Source organism: Acanthopagrus latus, chromosome 18, assembly GCF_904848185.1.
Source record: "Acanthopagrus latus isolate v.2019 chromosome 18, fAcaLat1.1, whole genome shotgun sequence".
In the NCBI taxonomy this organism is placed as follows: domain Eukaryota; kingdom Metazoa; phylum Chordata; class Actinopteri; order Spariformes; family Sparidae; genus Acanthopagrus; species Acanthopagrus latus.
This window is the reverse complement of record NC_051056.1, coordinates 23,964,789-23,985,190: the sequence shown is the minus strand read 5'-3', so window position 1 is coordinate 23,985,190 and position 20,402 is coordinate 23,964,789. Positions and strand designations below refer to the sequence as shown.

Below are 20,402 nucleotides of genomic sequence, written 5' to 3'. Positions count from 1 at the left end.
AGAAGAAGAAGAAGAAGAAGAAGAAGAAGAAGAAGAAGAAGAAGAAGAAGAAGAGGTCCAGGCAGGTGTACACACAGCACTCATCTGCTCCTGTGGCTCATGTGTCTGCAGTGTTACCTTTACCTCCTCTCTCCCTCTCTTCTCACTACAACACTACAGTTAAATAACCATTATAATTACCATGACTTTACAAACAAAATAGTCCACTAAAGGTGCATTATGTAGGTTTTATAGAAGACATTTTAATCAGAAGAGAAAAATCTTCAATGACTGATTTTTTATGTCCTTAGACCTCATAATTTATAATGACTTATTTAAGATTCTTTGATTGTTGATTATGTTTATATGTACATACGAGTCTATTCTTACCTTTTTATTATAGTGTTTATTTTTTACTATGATTATTGTTTATTGTAACATTACTGTCCTTTGGCAGCTGTGGTAGAGAAATTTGCAGGACAGTAAAGGAATTCTGATTCTGACTCCTGTCTGTGATGCGATAGAAAATATAACAAGACATTTGTGAAAGAATGGGCCGCTCTCAGGAGCTCAGTGAATTCCGGCGTGGAACTGTCATAGGATGCCACTTGTGCAACAAATCCAGTCGTGAAATTTCCTCGCTCCTAAATATTCCACAGTCAACTGTCAGCTCTATTATAACAAAATGGAAGCGTTTGGGAACAACAGCAACTCAGCCACGAAGTGGTAGGCCACGTAAAGTGACGGAGAGGGGTCAGCGGATGCTGAAGCGCATAGTGCAAAGAGGTCGCCGACTTTCTGCACAGTCAATTGCTAGAGAGCTACAAACTTCATGTGACCTTCAGATTAGCCCAAGTACAGTACGCAGAGAGCTTCATGGAATGGGTTTCCATGGCCGAGCAGCTGCAGCCAAGCCACACATCACCAAGTGCAATGCAAGGCGTCGGATGCAATGGTGTAAAGCACGCCGTCACTGGCCTCTAGAGCAGTGGAGACGCGTTCTCTGGAGTGATGAATCACGCTTTTCCATCTGGCAATCTGATGGACGAGTCTGGGTTTGGAGGTTGCCAGGAGAACGGTACATTTCAGATTGCATTGTGCCAACTGTGAAATTTGGTGGAGGAGGAATTATGGTATGGGGTTGTTTTTCAGGAGCTGGGCTTGGCCCCTTAGTTCCAGTGAAAGGAACATTGAATGCTTCAGGATACCAAAACATTTTGGACAATTCCATGCTCCCAACCTTGTGGGAACAGTTTGGAGCGGGCCCCTTCCTCTTCCAACATGACTGTGCACCAGTGCACAAAGCAAGGTCCATAAAGACGTGGATGACAGAGTCTGGTGTGGATGAACTTGACTGGCCTGCACAGAGTCCTGACCTGAACCCGATAGAACACCTTTGGGATGAATTAGAGCGGAGACTGAGAGCCAGGCCTTCTCGACCAACATCAGTGTGTGACCTCACCAATGCGCTTTTGGAAGAATGGTCAAAAATTCCTATAAACACTCTCCTCAACCTTGTGGACAGTCTTCCTATGTTCCCTCACAAATGAAGCGTTAAAGTGATGTCAGTACATTTTAAGGCATTTTTAGTTATTATTTAAAGGTGTACCATAATTTTTTTTGGGTAAGAAATTTTAATCGGCAGAGAAAGTTTGACTGATTTTATGTCTATACAGACTTAATAAATGAACTGATCTTAAAAGGGCACTGTATCGTTTTGGAGAAGAAATTCAAACCCAGAAGTTGGATATTTACGCTATTAATGAGGTGATAACACAAACTCAGAAATATTATTTTCTTCCATAAGTGAATAAACAAGCTGTTCTCAGAGGAATACAGGGTCCCAGAACAGTCTTTTAAGCTAGAGAGGAGGCAGGGTCCGCCACATATAAACAAAGTGAAACTGTATGAAATTGTGTTGTCCTGTAAAGGTGCACGATGTAGTTTTGGGGAAGAAAGTTTAATGAGAAGAGATCTTCAATGGCAAACTGACCTTAAAGAACAACACAATTTCATTCTGTTTCACTTTGTTTATATGTGGCGGACCCTGCCACCTCTCTAGCTCCAAAGAGTGTTCTGGGACCCTATATTCCTCTGAGAACTGCTTGTTTATTCACTTATGGAAGAAAATAATATATCTGAGTTTGTATTATTACCTCATTGAAGATCTCTTCTCATTGAACTTTCTTCCCCAAAACTACATCGTGCACCTTTACAGGACAACACAATTTCATACTGTTTATATGTGGCGGACCCTGCCATCTTTCTAGCTTCAAACAGTGTTTGGGGACCTTATGATCCTGATGTTTGCATCAGTATGGATGATATAATATAACATAATAATATGAATACTGTAGCATGATGCACTTCATGACATATATTACTTATATTTGACTCTATAACTTGACTTTTATAACTTACTCAATTGAATTTTTACGACAGAACATATACATGTACATGTAGTCGATAATTCTTCTGGATTCTGAACGCAGGACTAACTTGTAATAGAGAAGCCTTCTTTTACACTGTTGTATCAGGTACCTTCATTTAAAGGTGCACTATGTAGTTTTGGGGAAGAAATTCTAACCAGAAGAGAAAGATCTTCATTGACTGATGTTTTTATGCCTAAACAAACTAAATAAACAAACTCTCTTAATTTTCATGAATAAACTGAATAAACTAACCCAAAACACAATGTCATACTGTTTCACTTTGTTTATATTTGGCGGACCCTGCCACCTTTCAACATTCAAATAGTTCTTATTTTCCTATTAGAACAGCTTGTTTATTCAGTTATGGAAAAACAAAAAAAAATCTTTCCTCATTCAATAAAATTTGGTTGAATTTCATCTACAAATCTATGCAGTGCCCCTTTGAAACAGTCACTTAATGGCATGTTAACTTCTAACATACGAATTAAACTCTATAATATTAGAATTATTGATGATTATTGATGAAAGAAGAATAGCAAACAACCAGAATAATTATTTAAAGAGCATAAAACATTACTCAGAAATGCTCCTACTTCGTATACAATCTTTAATTTATCAGCCTCCATTAATAGTATCAATTCAGTTTCTCTCTATTATCAACAATATTTGTGTCTTTACACTCAAACAATGATTTTCATCCCCCAGACAACTATCATCACATAAAGTACAAAGTCTTTAATTTCCGTCCAGACCGTTTGTATCTCCCTGTTATTTTAGGAATTCTGTTTTTAGAAAGTCTGGGATTATAAATAGCCTGGATGAACCGCCTGCTCTCACAAAGTAGATACCTTTCAAACTTAAACTCATCTTTCAGTTCACAGCATAGATCGAAATGATGATGTATTCTTCAGCTTATAACACCACATCTGCAAAAACGGATCTTTAAAAACTGAAAAAATAAAATGTTAAACATAAAACACAGCTTGTCCGTTGTCCCAAATTGATTTGAGACCTTTATTAAGCAGAAATCCTCACTGAGGCTGCTCCCAGACGCACCCTGTCCTGTCTGAAGTGGGAGCACGAGCTTGACCACACACTGAGGGTGGAGGCAGATTGGATTATGATGGACGAAGTTGTTTGGATACATTATACATATTTTGTATATATATCGTTTTTCATAAATCCCCATCTAATTCAGTTACTCAAGAGAATGCTGCTACGCTGTGACTATGAAACATCACTTTCCATCATTTTAGGTGAACTGTTCCTTTAAGTTACCCAATAGCAGGCTATATAAAGTAATTAGAATCAGCCCTACATTTACCGCAACATTTAAATAGATATAAACTTTATTGCACCACTGATTAAAATCCAGTAAAATATGGATGCAGGCTTCCTGTTTGCAACAGTATTTTTACACAGTATTATTTCTACTTTTTATTATTTTAATAATAAATCTGATTACTTCTTCCACTTCTGCTTTTAAACCACACTGGACACAGATTAGTCATCATCACTCTTCCTATAATCCTACTCGCCTCCATTTCCAAACTTCCTGTCTTGTCAGAACATCTGTATGTGAACACCTGGATGACGCTGATTGAAAAAATACTACTAGTTCTGGGACCGTGCCAGTTAAAAGGACTGTGACACATGAGGGCACGGTGTTAAGCACCATACCCCCTGCAGAATGGAAGGGAAGTCTCTGTGCCATAAAACATCCCCGTGAAAGCCTGTTTCCCCCAGGATTTACAGCCGTGGTAGGAAACCTCAATGCAAAGTGACATTTGCTGATACAAGCTCACTGAAAGAGACACTCCATTGTGGCAATACAGATGTCAGTTGCTCTATATTTTATAAGACAGACAGGAAGCTAAGTTTAGGCATTAGTATTTACTGAATTACTGAACAGCTTAACTCCGGCTGTAACTAATGATTTCTTTCATTGTCGATTAATTGATCCATTGTTTGGTCTATAAAATGTCAGAAGATGATCAGAAATGTTGATCCGTGTTTCCCAAAGTCCAAGATGGCGTATTTAAATGTCCTGCTTTGTCCACATCACAAATAAATTCAGCTTTCTGTCACAGAAGAGTAAAAAAAACAGGAAATAAAATCACTTTTTAGATTCTTGAATCAGTGAATTTTGCCCCTTTTCTCTCAAAAATGACAGATTAATGGATCTTCACAATACTTGGTGATTAAAGTAATAGCTGACAGCACTGCGTCTCTAATCTTAACCCACTGTCTTTCCTGAAAGAAAAATAAATGTATATACTCTATTTTTTGGCCATAACACACCAAACAGTAACCTACAAATTAACCAAAAGTGTGTTTGTTTGTTTTTTTCACAACAGAATAATCTGAAATGTTTTTGCCATGACGAGGTTTAAGACACAGTTTCATTTAAGGACCTTAATGTCGTTGCCTCACTTGTCTTCAGATTCAGGAAAAACTCGTCATCACTCAGCTTTTCGCACAATGCACCTCATTCTGATACTGCTCGTCGAACCATTTTTAAACTAGGTCATATCTTAAAACGCTAAATATAGAACAACAAAGTCTGGAGATCTTTGACTTCTAAGTACAAACAAATCTCTTGAAGTGATCACATGGCGTCAGAGTCAGACGTAGTGCACCAAAAACACTGCTTAAAAAACAACCTGACAGCTGATCAAGTGTTGAATTTGGACAGAGTAACAAACAGTTGGAGGGATGTTTGAAGACTTCCTCTGGTCTTTATCAACATAGATGAGAAAGAGTGACACCATGTGGTTGGACGAGGTATCATAACTGAGTTGCTTGAACTTTCTGTCCATGTCCTTTAGTTTGTTTGTTGGTTTGTCTGCAGGATTACACAAAAACCATTGAACGGATTTCTATGAAGCTTTGATGGAGGATGCGTCTTGGCTGTGAATATATCCCGTTAACTTTTGGGTTGGATCCATGAAGTAAAGCTTGGATCTTGATGAAAAATAATCAGGCCTGTTTGGGTGGATGATATCTATGAGTGAGCACAATTTGATGTGAATCCAAGTACAAATCTAGCGGATTTACAGTAATTCTGTTTGATATTGGGTCAGGTTTGACTGAATTGAAGGGGCCTAGGCGGAGGTATGCGCTCTACTAGCCGTCGACTCATTTCACATGGCACAGTAGTGAATTACACTGAAGTCACGTCATCAGAAATCCAAAACAACTGTGCCGATTTGAGATCTCGCGCAGACATCTGGCGTCCTTTTGGCAAGTTGTTCTTCGCGGAGCTGAACTGGGTCCGCTCCTCCTGATGGGAAACTTGGAGGTGGGGTGAAAAAAAAACGCAGAGACAAAGATAAACACCGACCTAACAATACAGTACATCCTGAAGCTCTGTCCCGCTCTCGCACATACACACACACACACACACACAGAACAGGCCCACAGCTCTGTGTTTGAGCTGTGGTACCTCCAAACAAGAAAAAGGGGCTGTTTGTCTTTCCTGGGATCAGTAAACATCCTCAACACAAACAAGTTCCTCTGGAGTGAGAGAGGAGAAACTCACACCGTCAGGGCAGCTGCACTCTCACTCCGCCGCCGCCTTTGATGTCCTTCAGAGGGAGCTGGTAATGAAGGCCCCTTACATCTTAATTCTTTTAATTGGAGCGTGGATGTAACAGGTTGCTGATACCTTGCTCTGTCTGTCTTGACTCGAACTGAACTTAAAGTGCATATTTAAAAGAAATCGTGATCACTATTTTTCATGTTTTTCCAGCTTAGCTTGTGTTAAAGGAAAGCGGAGCTCAGTGGTTTGGTCTGACTATAACCCTGTTAAAATATCCTGTGTTTCTGTAATAAACAACCAATATGATGGGGGAGAAACACCAAACCAGCAGCACATCAATCAGTACTGTCTGAAATAGCCTCAAGCCACAAATAAAACTTTAAAACTGGTCATGAACAGAAACCAGGGCTCCAGACGAACTTTTCAAACCTGTACTAATGCGCCTCACTTTTTCATTTAGGTGCACCCAGCAATACATTTTGATATGGAAATCATTGTCAACAGGAGCAAAAGCGCAAATACAGGTTTTTCATCATTTAAATCACATGCAAGAAGTAATAACAATAATCCTTATGCAACTTGTTTAAAAATTGACTTTTTAGTTGCACAGCAGCGACGATTGACACTTTTTTAGTTGCACTCAATGGATTTGCAAAATAGTTGCACCCTGGAATATCATAATTTAAATTTTCTTAAAACAGGTGACGCACTGTAGTTTGCAGCAAATGTTACTCAGACAGGAATAAATGGTGTATTTGTTGGGGACTGTTGTCATCTGTGGAGTATTGGGACCATCTCAGAATAAATCAGAGCCCATATTCTTTATGATGTCTGTCATTCATGTTGGTTCTTTAGGTTTTTGGACAACAATAAAGGTCCACTGCACAGATTATTTTGCTATGGTCGGCTGCACGGACAGTATTTGTTAGTTTTGGGCTTTTTATGGAATTTGTTGGCAATTGTAAGTGTATATAAGTTATCCTTTAACTGTCAAGTCCTACAAAGATAGATTCTCTGGTCGCAAGGACATGTGTGTCTGTTCTTTTTGTTTCTAACTGTTGCTAAGGGGAAACCAAGGACACCTCAGCTCTGCAGCAGCTTGCTAACCCCCCCTCTGGCCAATACAGGCTGAAAAAAAAGAAAGCCCTCCTCCATCCTGCCCTGGGCGAGACAGCGAGGCATTTGGTTCGGGCCACAGCTTGCACTGCAGCCCCAGGTCCTGTCTGGCCTCCACATGACGGCTTTTAATCAGTGACTTATGGGACAAAACCCACCAGACCACACTGTCACATTCAAGCTTCTCTTCAGTGGACTCATTGTGGATTTTGCCAGGTCATGGCTTTAGATGTGCTACATCATAAAACTTTCTTTTATATTATTGTTATGATAACAGGGATTTGACTGGTCACTGGCACCAGAAAAGGGCATTTGTTGTGTTTTCTGGCTGAAAAACATGTTAACAGTGCTACTCTAGTGTGAAATCCTGAGGACAACAAGCTAGTGTGTTTGTGTGTCTTTCCAGTCTTCCCTGTGTAAATATGCTTAGCCCCAGATCATCTTCAAGGGCTCGCTTGTTTGTACCTGCCGTGTCGTTCTGCTCGTCCACCCAGCATGACACCCTGTAGCTCAGGATCAGCCCCTCTGAGATCAAAAGACCTTGTGATTCTTATCAGATAATATTCTTGTCCGCCTTCCCTCCCCTTTGAGTCCAGCCTCCTCACACTGTTGACCTGAGCCATGCACACTGTTCCTTATGGCCCTTTGGCCTTTCCTCTTCTTATCACCGTGATGGCCAGGCCGTGATAAGGCAGGTCCGGCCTCAGGACAGAGGGAGGGAGCTGTCCACTCTTCTAAACCTCCTCGGTTGCATAACTCGGACACTTCAGGGCAGTAAAGAGGTTATCTCAGCTCTGTGCAAAAAAAGACACAAGTGAAACATCTCTCACCATGCAAATTGTACAGATCATAAATGTGTAGATCACTTAAAGTGCCGCAGACGAAAGATCTATATCAGCCCCACCTCATTATTTTATTTCTAACGTTGTTGGTTTTGGATCAGGATTACACCTGATCTTCTTGCCGTCGTCCTCTTTGTCCATAGAGGCTGAAACCTGCTCCGTCACAGCCACATTTTAACCTCGACACACGACAATCTGTCTGCGCGTTGCATGCATTTATGAGTATGCATTCAGGCCGAGCAGACAGGCAGGGAAGACTGGTGTCCAAAGTCACGACCCTGCCCTGACCTGGATGAAGGAAATGGTCACGCTGCTCGAGACAAAGCAGGCCAAAGGAGAGTCTGAGGGGCTGGCTGGTCAGCCTCTAACAATGGGGTCCGTGCTCTAAGACCGCGGGCCACACAAAGGCCAGTGAAACCCCCTCCTCTCGCTCTCACATTGCAATAGAGCTGGCATTTCACACTGGCCTGTGAACAGCCATTCAATCAAACTACTGTTTAACCTGACCCCTGGCCTGCACAGAAATCAAGATGAGTCTGGCGGGATGTATTTAGGTAACTGACCTCGCTGGCCGGCTGCTGCTTCAACTTCTGTGAAAATTGTAATCTGTAAAACGCACCATGTTTCCTATTTTGCAATTGCCGCGCCAAATTCCTGTGAATATTCCTTAAAAGCACGTAATCAATAGGCCGCCCAATAAATAATGTGTCTAGTGATGGGCTGCAAGAAGCAATAGCTCCCTGGGGAACAAGAGACAGCACCAGACCCTTCGTCTGGGTCAACTCCCCTCGAGCCGGGGCTGAGAGAGGCAGCCACATGACCCTCTCTGCTCTCAATGGGCTGCTCCTCCCCTCTACCTGTACATGGCTCGGATCAAGGTGTGGGGGCCGCATATCAAACAGACTGAGGCCTTTGATGTGGATGGAAACACAAACACTGATTTGAGCAGAGTCGTAACAGCTTATTTGTTCCCTTTAGTCATTCATTGAGCCGCTTGTTGAATGTGTATGTCTTCAAAGGGCTGCTGCATGCACCGACGGTACAGTAGCCAAGGAGGCCCTGAGAGCGCCCTGGCCCTCGTGGGTTGTGGTGGGAAGGCCATCTGGCTTCCTGTTCCTTAGATTTGATATTGATTTATTGGCTGTACATGGGAAGATAAGGGGGCACCAGCTGCCAGAAGTTCTCCTCTGCATCCTCGCAGACAATGGGCCTCCTGGTCATCCACATCCTGACAAGATAGGTGATGCATCATTCCTTGTTAGGATTAAACACGGCAAATAGAAAAATCAGGTGAAACAATGTGACATTTCTGCACAAATTCCAAATTAAATTATGTTTAAAAACCACTGATTTTCACTGACACAGTTAAAGACATTTTTTAAACCTCACAATAAATTGATTATGGGGAATTTTCATTATCAGAACAATTGTTTATTGAGTTAGAATTGAATTTCCCCTCGTGAATTATTTGAAAAAGCTGTCTAGCCCACTTGTGTACTGCCCTGTATTGGTTTCATGATTTATTTTAAATTGCATGGCATGGCTTGCACATTGTATCCCCCCAAAAACATTTTAAATCAGATGTGTTTAAATACTATGGATTACAAACTGAGAAACGAGGTTGCATCACAGCATTTATTTACTCATCATTTGAGCAGGAAGACCTCATGTTGTATGATGACTTATTTAAAAGTCTTTGATTGTTTTCTTCCCCCAAAAAGATGTTTATCCTATTTGTAACGCAATAGAAATATTTGTTTCTTCACAAATGTAACGTTAAAGTGATGTCAGTACGTTTTAAAAATGTTTTATTTTAATTTTAAAGGTACACTATGCAATTTTGGGTAAGAAGTTTTAACCAGCAGAGAGAGAACAACCTAATTAAACAAACTCTCTTCATTTTCATGACCGAATAAACTGAATAAACAAACTGACCTTAAAGGACAACACAATTTCATACTGTTACATTTTGTTTATATTTGGCGGACCCTGCCACCTTTCCAGCTTCAGGCAGTGTTGTTTAACCAGTTATGGAAAAATATATATATTTCTTAGTTCATATTGTTACCTCACTCTAGCTGCAAATATTAAATTTCAGAGTTTGAATTTCTTGTCCAAAACTACATGGTGCCCCTTTAAAGTTTTGGGAATACTGCGATGATTATAGGAGTAATGTTGTGAATTGCAAAAGATAATCACGACATGACATGTTCATATCATCCTGTACCTACGCACAGTGGCAGAGGGTATTTTTAATTTTTTAATTAAAAATGTCACTGCACATATGGTTAAATAAATCCAATAATTTATGGATGCATGATCACATAAATTCACCCTGTAACTCTGCACATTCACAGCAGATTTTACACATATCACTCTGTGTTTGACCGCATGTGCTGGTCTGCAGGGCTGAGATAACAGTACTTTTAGTGTGTGTTGTAATACAGACTGTCTTCAGTAATGAGGTGCAAAATTGCATTTACTATTCCTAACAAACCCTGACAACCTTTCACAGTTTAACCCATCACAGAAACCATTAATTCAGAATTAGCCTCCTATGCATAACAAGTCTCTGGTTCCTGTGAAGTGAGCCGGGCAGTTTGGCCTGAGCCCGGTCGGAGGAGGTGTGAACGTGGTGCCACAGTGAAATGTACTTATGCCTGATTTTTCTCACCAGTACACCCCCCACCCTCAAAAAAAAAAGAAGAAGAAGAAGAAGACACACTCACATACAGACAGACTTTGGTGTCCCCCACCCCCCGCTCCACCCTCCATCTCCACCCCCTTTCTTCCCTTTCCCCTCCCCAGCCCAACACAGGCCTGTGATGTGACTGTCTCAGATAATGAGGTGAGAATTTTATTGCAGCAGTCTGTGAGGGGATGACAGCGGCCCGGGCCCCTGGTTGTCGGGCGCCCTCTGCTGACTCGCTCGCTCTCTCTCGGGTCCTCCGGCAATGCACTTCAAAGTGGGAGATCAAGGGTTGACTTGCGCATGACATCCAGAGAATGACAATGCCTCAGCCAGCCTACACCTACTGCTACGTGCCGGTCCCGGAGACACAAAGGCACGCAGGGCTGCTCCCGCACTGCTCTGCTGCGTGGAGGAAGTGCTCATTCAGGAGGGGGACATACATAAAGGAAGAGGGCAGTGCTCTATGTGTATTCTATACAAACAGTGGTGGGTAGAGGCAGTGTGAGGGCAAGAGGAAGGACACGGAGGAGACAGGGTGGCAGTGACTGCTGGAGCATTAATTGATAAGATACAGCATCACACCGCTTATCTTTAAAGAGAGACGTCACAGTATCTCGTGCATTTCAAACCACATACATATGACAGTGACATCAAAGAAAGTGGACTCTTTTGTTGCTGCAGGGAGCAAAAGAACTGACTCGAGCACTTGAGTTTTGAAGTAAAATACTGGAGCTCCTCTTATCCACCCTATTGACTATTGATAGTTACATGATTCAAACATTCCTGAACCTTAAAATAGCAGGCTGGTTACCTGAGTAGCTGATCTGACCTCTCACGTCAGAGTGCTGCACATTAATAAGTCACATCCAGTTACCTCCCCTCCATCTAAATGTGCTTTCACCTCTTTGTTTTTCAGAGCGTTCAGCCGGAGCATCTCTTGTGATCCGGCTGTCATTTTTTCCTCTGGTTTGCCTCTGTTATTCCACAAAGCTCTAGTGAAAGGAGCCAAAGCGGTCCGGCCGCAGACAGATCACGGGCTCCCTCGCATGCATCCGGGGTTGTCAGCCCGGCAGGGAAGGGAGGCGCTCCAAGGAGAAAAACAAACACGGTGCTGAAACAAAACAGCCACAACAAATCCCTCCTGATGAACACAGTGATACAGTGAATCAGACCTGATGAACTCTATGAAAAGAAATGAGACAAAAACAAAGGAAGGAAAAGAAGATGTTATATTATTGTTTGTTTTGAAACAAACCTCTAAAACTTCTCTTCACTCAGAGCATCAATTAGGAACATGAGGTTCGTTAAAGGAGTACTAAGTCATGGCATGAAAATCTGTTTCAAGGACAGATACTTTCTCTCAAATGACCATGAAAAATATATAAATGCATGAAAATATAGAACAAAAAACTGTAACTGATATTTACAGTAACCTCAGACATACTTTTGTACCTTAAATAGTGCAGTTTAAGGCCAAAAGTCCTATCTCTATTTGTGAAGGATTAACTGATTGTTAATTCGCCCCCAGTTGCCATGAAGATGAATGAAAAGCTGGAGTATTGCGCCACCTGTTGGGATAAAGTGATTCAACCACTCCCTAAAAATCTTGCCTCTGAGAAAAGTGGTCTTCAAGAGGTCCCACTGGTGTTCAGCTGCAAAACATGAAGCTGTTTATCATCTGCTTCACTGATTCTTATTTATAGGAAGTAATGTCAGTGACAAAAAAAAAGATAAATGCATGACAGCTTTGACCGCAAGTTTTACTTCCTCTTCTGTTATCGCTGAATCCAGAATGCAAAAAGATTGATGCAGTTATGACTGACCTGCAATTTAAGAAATCGTTCTGGTGTGGTTTTTCTTCCTCTGGTGTAACAACTGCATACCAGTCATCTGATTCATGAACTTATTGAAGTAAAAAAAAAAGTGACAGGTTTTCTTTAAATCACGTTAAAAATAAAGAATGTTTTCACAAAATGGAAAATTGCTCTATAATGTCTTTTTAAAAATAACTGAACTGAAACTGTTCAACGCTTATCTGTGTTAACTGCGAATATTTGTGCAGAAGAAATACTGATAAATATGATAGAAAATGTTTCAAGTTGTCATCAAACATCGGGTTGTCGTGTGTTTATGTTTTATGTGGATTCATTTATGAGTGTTTATAAGCTACTCAAGCACTATTTACATTTTTGAGTCACCTGTTCTTTGACAACACAACATTTATTTAACAGCTAAAGTTGCTGTTATTTACTTTGAGGAGTATTTTTGACTTTTGTGTTTCTCAGCTAAACAGAGCTGCTACTTTCACTTGAATATAGGGTGTGAATCTTTTCTCTGGTGATCAGTGTGACAGCACGTGTGGGCTGGCTCAAAGACAACACACCTGTGCTGTACTGTGTGTGTTGTGATGGATTTAAATGTGTCCCTGAGCTTTAACCAGGTCAAACAGCGCCCCCTAGTCATCCTGAGGAGTCAGTCCAGCTCACCTCCTCCAGCTTTGTCACATAACACCGCTGGACAGCACAGCACAGCACAGCGCAGGAGACTGACACCTCCTCGGTCTCTATATTTAGATGTCTAACCTGCGTAAACAAATCCAGTCCTCGGAGAAAACACAACTCGTCTCAGGAGGAAGCGGACGGTTCGGAGCGAAGGCCGAACAGTGATGGCCTCAGTTAAAAAGGACGACAGGCTGACGAGGTCTCAGAGCTTCATGTGTGTCGGTTTCGCAGGTTTTTTCAGCAAAACCGTCACGTCGCCTCTGGAGGTGGTTAAAATTAAGAGCCAGGTGGGGACTTTTCACTCCAAGAGGGGTTTCTGGCAAAGTTTCCTCCTCGTCTACCAGAATGAGGGACTTCGGGCATTTTGGAAAGGAAACCTCACTTCTTGTCTGCGGTTGTTCCCTTACACCGCAGTTCACCTCACAACATACAAAAAGTGAGTAAAGCTTCATTTTAATGTGGACTTTATTGTTCTGTACTGACTATAAAACATCTCCCGTGCTACTTTACGTGTTGTGTTTGCTCGGTGTTTATGCTAGTTTGATTAAATTAGCTTGTTAGCCAACTCGGTCAGCTGATTTGTATTTAGCAAGTTAGCGTGTTTAGAATTGTAAAAAGAGTTGAGGAGGTGACACATGAGCTTCTTCAGGAGAAAACGTGATATCATGTTTATTTTTTTTATTGTTTGACTGAGTAAATCACCAGAAAGTATTAGTTTAAGTCGTCTGTTTACTTCAGCTAAAGATGTACTTCCTGTTTTAACGTACGAAGCGCACCTCCCATTGTCAGCCAATCAGAAGGCTGGATTTGGCTCGGTCGATGTGTGACGTGTGTGGGCAGGTGCTGCCCTGAGTCATGTCTCACAGGTCACGTGTTCAGAGAGCCTACTCAACAATGTGGACATGAGCTGAAAGGATTAATCAGTCGAGATCAAATGAATCACTAATGATAATTTAAGATAGATTGTTGTCATTGGCATTTAACTCTGTCATTAATCAAATTAAAAAGTTTAGTCATTCAAGGTTCAGTATTTAGTTTTGAGGTGTACATATTAATTGTATTGAGTTGAATGACTGAATGAACAAACTGTCCTCAAACAACAACAAGATTTCATACTGTTGTACAGTGTTTATATTTGGCGGACCCGGCCACCTTTTCCAGCTTCAAACTGTGTTGTTCAGTTATGGAACAAATAAACATTTCTTGAGTTTCTTTGAGTTTCAATCATATGACAAATATTAAGATTCAGAGTTTGCAAGTATGACATTTCTGAGTTTCTATGTTTTTTTTCTTACAACTACATAGTGCAACTGGTAAAATGGCAAAACTAATGGCCATCACAATTTTTCTGTACCCTGAGATGACATCATCTATTCAGATGTTTTGCATTACAGTCCAAACCCAAAGATTGTCCTGTAACTACCATCATTAAAAGTCAGTGGAAAGTAGCAAATCATAGCTGCTTGTTAAATGGCATTCATGGTTAAACAACAATCTATATTTGGTGGGGTTTTTTTCTATGGAAAACTTGACCAGTCGTTAAGTCAGGTACGGTAATTGTTCAGTTCTAAATGAAAAAAAGCAATAATAAATAAATTAACAATGAAAATTAGTGTTAGTTGAAGACCCATCATATACAGGTGTGTGAATTAGATTATATATGGTTGAATACTGGGGTTTAACAGTAAGACGACATTTGTACTCATCAGGCCAGGAAGTGTTGCCTGCGAGGCTGTACTCAGGGGAAACACATCCCTGTGCAACCTGCTGGGTTACTGCAGGACAAAATGTACTGAGGAATTACCCCATACATAAACACACAGGGCAGCAAGGAGCCTCACCTGACGGCAGTAATCCAGGGGCTGTTATTTACTGTGTGTAGTAAAGCTGCTGCAGTCAGTAGGTTCATTCTCATTGTCATGACTCAGGACACGTGTGTGTGTGTGTATGTAAACACTGCAGGATCCAGGATCTGCAGACCTCTGTCCTGTAATGTACACTGTGTTCCAGGAAAAGAAAGCAGTTCCTCTTTTCACATACACGTGACCTGAGTTATTAATGTGCTCTTTTAGTTGGAGGTGACTGAAACCTGACCTTTAAAAATGTTTTGATAGAGTTAATGTTTATGAATTTGCGCATACAATACAACAAAACACCAAAAGTAAAACATAGACACGATGACGGAAATGGCACCATAAAGTGCTAATTATTTTTAACAATCAGCTAATGTGTCTGTTGGATTAATCCTGTCATTGACCATAAAATGAGTTTAAATGGTAATAAATGTTCATCACATTCCTGAAGTGACATCTAAAATTGTCTTGTTTAGTCCAACCAACAATTCCAAGAAAGATGTTCAGTTTAGGGCTGAAATCATAAGTCAGTTAATAGACAGGAAATCAATGGTCAGCAGTTGTGATGATTAAATAAGCACTGACATTGTTTAATACGGAGGAAAAAATGAGAATTTCTTCCTCAACGTGTTAGGATTTGCTCCTTTTTCTGTTTAATATGATTGTGAATTGGATAATTTTTGGTTTAGAACAACGATGTCATGTTGTCATCGTATTTTCTGACCAATCTAACGATCGTAAACTTCATCAATAAATTAAAGGATAGTTTTTGATTTATTGTTCCTGTCCCAATTCTGATGATATCAAATAGAATTAAGCCCCAAATCCTTACCATTAAAGATTTAATTGATCGATTTTCTGTCACTTGACTTACAAATTTGTCCATTAATTGACTCAACAAAGAGAGAAGTTCTGCTCATTAATTTTGCCCTCCTCTGTGTCCAGGATAGTCCACCTTCACATGGATGAATTGGGCTTCATCTCTCAGTGGAGAGCCATACTGGCCGGTGGACTTGCTGGCGTCGCTGCTGCATTGGTCACGTACCCTCTGGAGGTGGCAGAAACCAGGCTCATCGTCCAGAACTGCAGACAGCCAACGTACATCGGTGTCGTTCACACACTGTCAAAGATCTACGGGAGCGAAGGGCTGCTCGCTCTCTACAGGGGCTTCTCTCTCACTTTATTGGGTGTGTTCGCTTATGCATGCAAATTATTTCATTTGCTACAGCCGGGCTTATGATACATGGTATCAATTCTGCTATAATGGCTCTGCTCTCTTTATTTTACTGTGGGAGTTGTATTTATATGAGCTGATTGAGTCTTACACACTTCATCAACGATAGATTTGGCTTTAACGTTCCCTTCATTTGTCCACAGGTGCTTTCCCCTTTTCTGTTGGTTGCTATGTGGTTCACATGAACCTGGACAAGATCTGGCAGGAGCCTGCTTCTCGCTTCACTCCCCTCCAGAACTTCATTAATGGCTGTTTGGCAGCGGGAGTGGCCCAAACGCTCTCCTACCCTTTTGAAACTGTAAAGCGGAAGATGCAGGTAATTTCCCACAATACGACTTCTCCTTGTAGTTTTGAGAAGTGACACCAAAAAGGGGCACGGAAATATATTAATAAACAGAGAATTTCAGAAGTTTAAGTAGAAAAATTCAGAAATCAACAAATACAGAAAACATATTCTTTATCAAGGTTTCCTGCTTTTAATCTATCGGTCTAATAGTTAGCAATTTTTAAAATTGGTCAGTTTTATGGCTTTTTAAAGGTATATTAGCTAAAAACTTTGATAAGAAAGCACTAGATTTCCAGTTAAACACGGTGAGCCTTAGTTTAAAAGGGATAATATTGTTTTAGGGATTTGGGTTGCATGGGATTTTCACAGTGCAACAGTATTTTTTAAAATTATATTGAAGATTTGGTTCAGACACGAACCTTAATATAAACTTGAAATATTAGTATTTTTTAATGACAGTAATAAATTCAAGATGTATAGAAGCAAATGTATACAGTATTATAACTTCCAATTTTCATACTGTGAAAACGATATATAGCTGCAACCCAAATGAGGATAAAACTGAAGAAAGTATGATTGATTCATTCACTGTGTCTATTATTTATTATTAGTCGATATTTTACCCGAAATATATAAAAATAACTCAACAAAGCAAGTTGACAGTGTAGTAGGTTTTGCCTGCTCACTGTTTTACCACCTTTAGTCCATTAGAGGGCAGTAGAAGTGTACCTACATTACTTGCTCTCTCAGTGTTCAGCAGGTTAAATTCTGAAATCTAAATATTCTCAGTCCTATGTTTATCTCATTGACCTCCATGTCATCTGTATTTATAAGGTCGGGATACAGGAAAACGTACTAGTCTGCACCACGTTCACCTTAAATGATGTCTGAGGACACACGGGTAACAATGGGTCTGCTAAGGACAGGATACTACATCCGGTTTTATCATCCTATTATTAGCTACCACAAGATTTGACAGCAGCTGGGAATGTGAATGTGTCCCTGGTCTGCAGAAGCTATAGATAAGTTCTCTAAAGATAGTCAGTAACTACCAGACAGACAGTAGGCGAGCGGAGAGTAATGTGTATGTCCACAGCTATGTCACCTCACCATGAGGAGCTATGTTACATAATAATTTAATTTAGGGATTCTGCTTGTTTCTGTGCCTCAGAGTTAAACATTCAAAGTCTGGCAGAGAATGGATGACCGTAAAACAGCTGAGGGTGTTTGCAGAAGCTTAGGGTAATGATTTAAGCTAAGTATTGTTTAACTTGCTGCTTAGTTTAATGTTTCCTTTACAAATGAAGCTGTTTGAATAGTCTAACACCTTCATGGCTGCGTGTTCTGTTGGGAACCTTGAAACTTCTAAAGATACTTTTCCTCCGTCACATGACTGTCAGCCTGTAGAGTTGTCAGGACACAATGTTAATGTCTCATACGGGACAAGCCTCATGAGTTTTAATATGCAGTTAACTAACATCATTATTTGACTCTTTATATTCTATAGCACTTATTCTGTCACTTTACCTTCAAAATGACAACATTGTTTTATTGTGTATATATGCTTATTTTTCAAATGGTGCTGCTTATTGTACCTTTTACTGAAATGTACAGTTTCATTTCTGTAGCAGAAGTTGATTAAATCAGTAGATCTGAGACATATCAGAGTTAATAACAGCCCTGCTGATCACTGAATGTAGCAGCAGTGTCACCTTCTCTTCACTTTGTCTTGTAAGCAAATTGCTTCCTCAAAATTGCCGTCCTGTGTTGTTTGACCTTTCTGTTTATTAATTTATCACTTTGCTGATTCACTTTTCACTTTCAATCCCTCCTCAGGCGCAGAGTGCCCGTCTGCCCCATTTTGGTGGAGTAGACGTCCATTTCAGTGGAACGATAGACTGTTTCGTACAAGTTGTGAGAAACAAGGGCGTCCTCTCGCTGTGGAACGGCCTCACAGCCAACACAATAAAGGTACGACTTTCACTGATATATCCATTTGTCACAACTCGTAAAACTGTAACCTCTATCAATCATACAGATAGAGGGCTGGTCTACTGCTGTCACAAATAAGCTCACGTGCTCAGGAACATGAGTGACAGAAATGTAACCCATGGCCTACTCGAGGGGAGAGGGAGAGTGAGGACGTGGGTGGGGAATGGAAAGCAATGTTCAGTGCGTAATTCATAGCATGAATAACACGAACAAGGTGAGCAAAGTCTGTCTCTGGAACAGCATGCTCCACTCTCCTATTTCAGCTGCAGACGTCATGATAGTTGTACACTGATTTACAAATATAATGAGGCACTGAATTAAAATAAAGCAATTCAGAAAGTTGTAGAAACATTGAATTACAGGCATTAAAGTGCATTTAGAGATCTTGGGGAGTCCTACTGCATATCTGAAAAAGGAAGTATTAAGACTTTTGTGGCTTCAGAGGAAGCTGCATGCAATCTGATTGCCTCCTGTGATGTCAGTCAGTGGTTAATGTTTAAAGAAAAAGGTCTGTATTGATACAGCAGAGCCGCAGATATCTCCCCGTCTCATTCCACTCATTCTTCTTCATTTTCAAACTCTGGAAGCAACATTACCCACAATGCAACGCAGCCACTGAGTGACATCACTGGAGGCAATTTCTCAGATTACATTATACTACTTTTTCACCAAGATCTCTAAATGCATTTTAATGTTAAAAATCTGTGGAGTTTTTCTTTAAATGATATACCCTGATATAGAAATACAGGAAGAAAAAAATAATTGAGTTAAAACTCTGGTTGCACCGGTGCATTTGTGGGCTTTTTAATTCCATGATTGAGCCATCACAATGAAATACCCTTATGGGCTCCAGGGTGCAACTAAACACAAAAATCTGTCAGGTGTAACTAAAAATATTGATCGATTGCACTGTTACACCTAAAATGTATCAGTTAATCTTTTAAACAATTGAGGTTATCATCATTTCTTTTTGCATATGCTGCGACCTAAAACACATGAAGAAAAACTTGTATTTGCAGCTTTATTCCTGCAAAGAAATGTACTTTAAATATATTATTATCCCGGTGCCCCTAAATAAAAAACTTAGGCGTACCAGTGCAACCAGTATATTGAGTATGTGTGGAGCCCAGCACTCATCTCCATCTCCTGTCTTCCTTCACAGATTGTTCCCTATTTCGGCCTTCTTTTCACCTGCTTCGAGATGTGTAAGCAGGTTTGCCTTTACCGCAACGGGTACATCGTCTCACCCCTGAGCTACAAGCTTGCGCCGGGGGTCGACCAGAGTCTCGGGCCGAACGAGCTGCAAGAGGTGAAGCAATACTTGAAGAACAGGAACTTTGGTTCAGGGGAGTCGTCTTTTGGAAACCAGTGGTGACAGTGCACATGATGTCTTGAGGACAAATATTGACTGCTGGCCCCCACTTGAACAGCAAAACGAGATATTTGTTGGACTGAAATACTTCAGAGGCTTGTGACTGTAACATTCACATAACATTGTGTTTCCGGTTTCATGTCTTGATATCAGGTATAAACTTAGATTTACATTATGTCCCGTCAGTAAAGGTCTACCTCTTTCAGAATACTTTGCAGTATTAATTGTTTATGACGGGTTCACTCATCCAATAACTTCTTTTCATGTCAGTTTTTAACCAAATGTCATGTGCCTTTGAGCGTTAACTATTTATTTTTAGGCTGACATCAGAAAGTGCCAGAGTTAAATCACATTGGCTGAAAGGCTCTTTTACTCCAGTTGTATGATAGATTGTATTTCTGATGTTTCATAAGTTCGATTAGATTTATCGCAATCATGTACAGGTGCTAACATTGTGATGCGAGGAATGTGCTTATGTCATTAAAATTTCACTGACACGTGTTCTGTTGTATTTATTGTCTTGATTGTTCTCACCAGTGATTTCCACGGGTTAGGGTTAGGG

General features: G+C 40.5%; 1 protein-coding gene across 1 annotated transcript; it reads left to right on the top strand.

Annotated features, from left to right (window-relative positions):
- Positions 1 to 13,042: 13,042 nt before the first annotated feature.
- Positions 13,043 to 20,341, top strand: slc25a43 (solute carrier family 25 member 43). Its single transcript, XM_037078130.1, has 5 exons — positions 13,043 to 13,539; positions 15,902 to 16,143; positions 16,334 to 16,506; positions 18,313 to 18,447; positions 19,631 to 20,341. Exons 1-5 carry the CDS (start codon positions 13,268 to 13,270, stop codon positions 19,841 to 19,843), a joined length of 1,035 nt encoding a protein of 344 aa, XP_036934025.1. The 5' UTR covers positions 13,043 to 13,267; the 3' UTR covers positions 19,844 to 20,341.
- The last annotated feature ends 61 nt before the right edge of the window (positions 20,342 to 20,402 follow it).

Excerpts from the sequence above, each read along its gene's own strand:
- slc25a43 (XM_037078130.1), top strand. The coding sequence starts at position 13,268 with ATGGCCTCAGTTAAAAAGGACGACAGGCTGACGAGGTCTCAGAGCTTC. Across the intron at positions 16,144-16,333 it reads CTTCTCTCTCACTTTATTGG|GTGCTTTCCCCTTTTCTGTT; the intron begins GTGTGTTCGCTT and ends ATTTGTCCACAG. Across the intron at positions 16,507-18,312 it reads CTGTAAAGCGGAAGATGCAG|GCGCAGAGTGCCCGTCTGCC; the intron begins GTAATTTCCCAC and ends ATCCCTCCTCAG.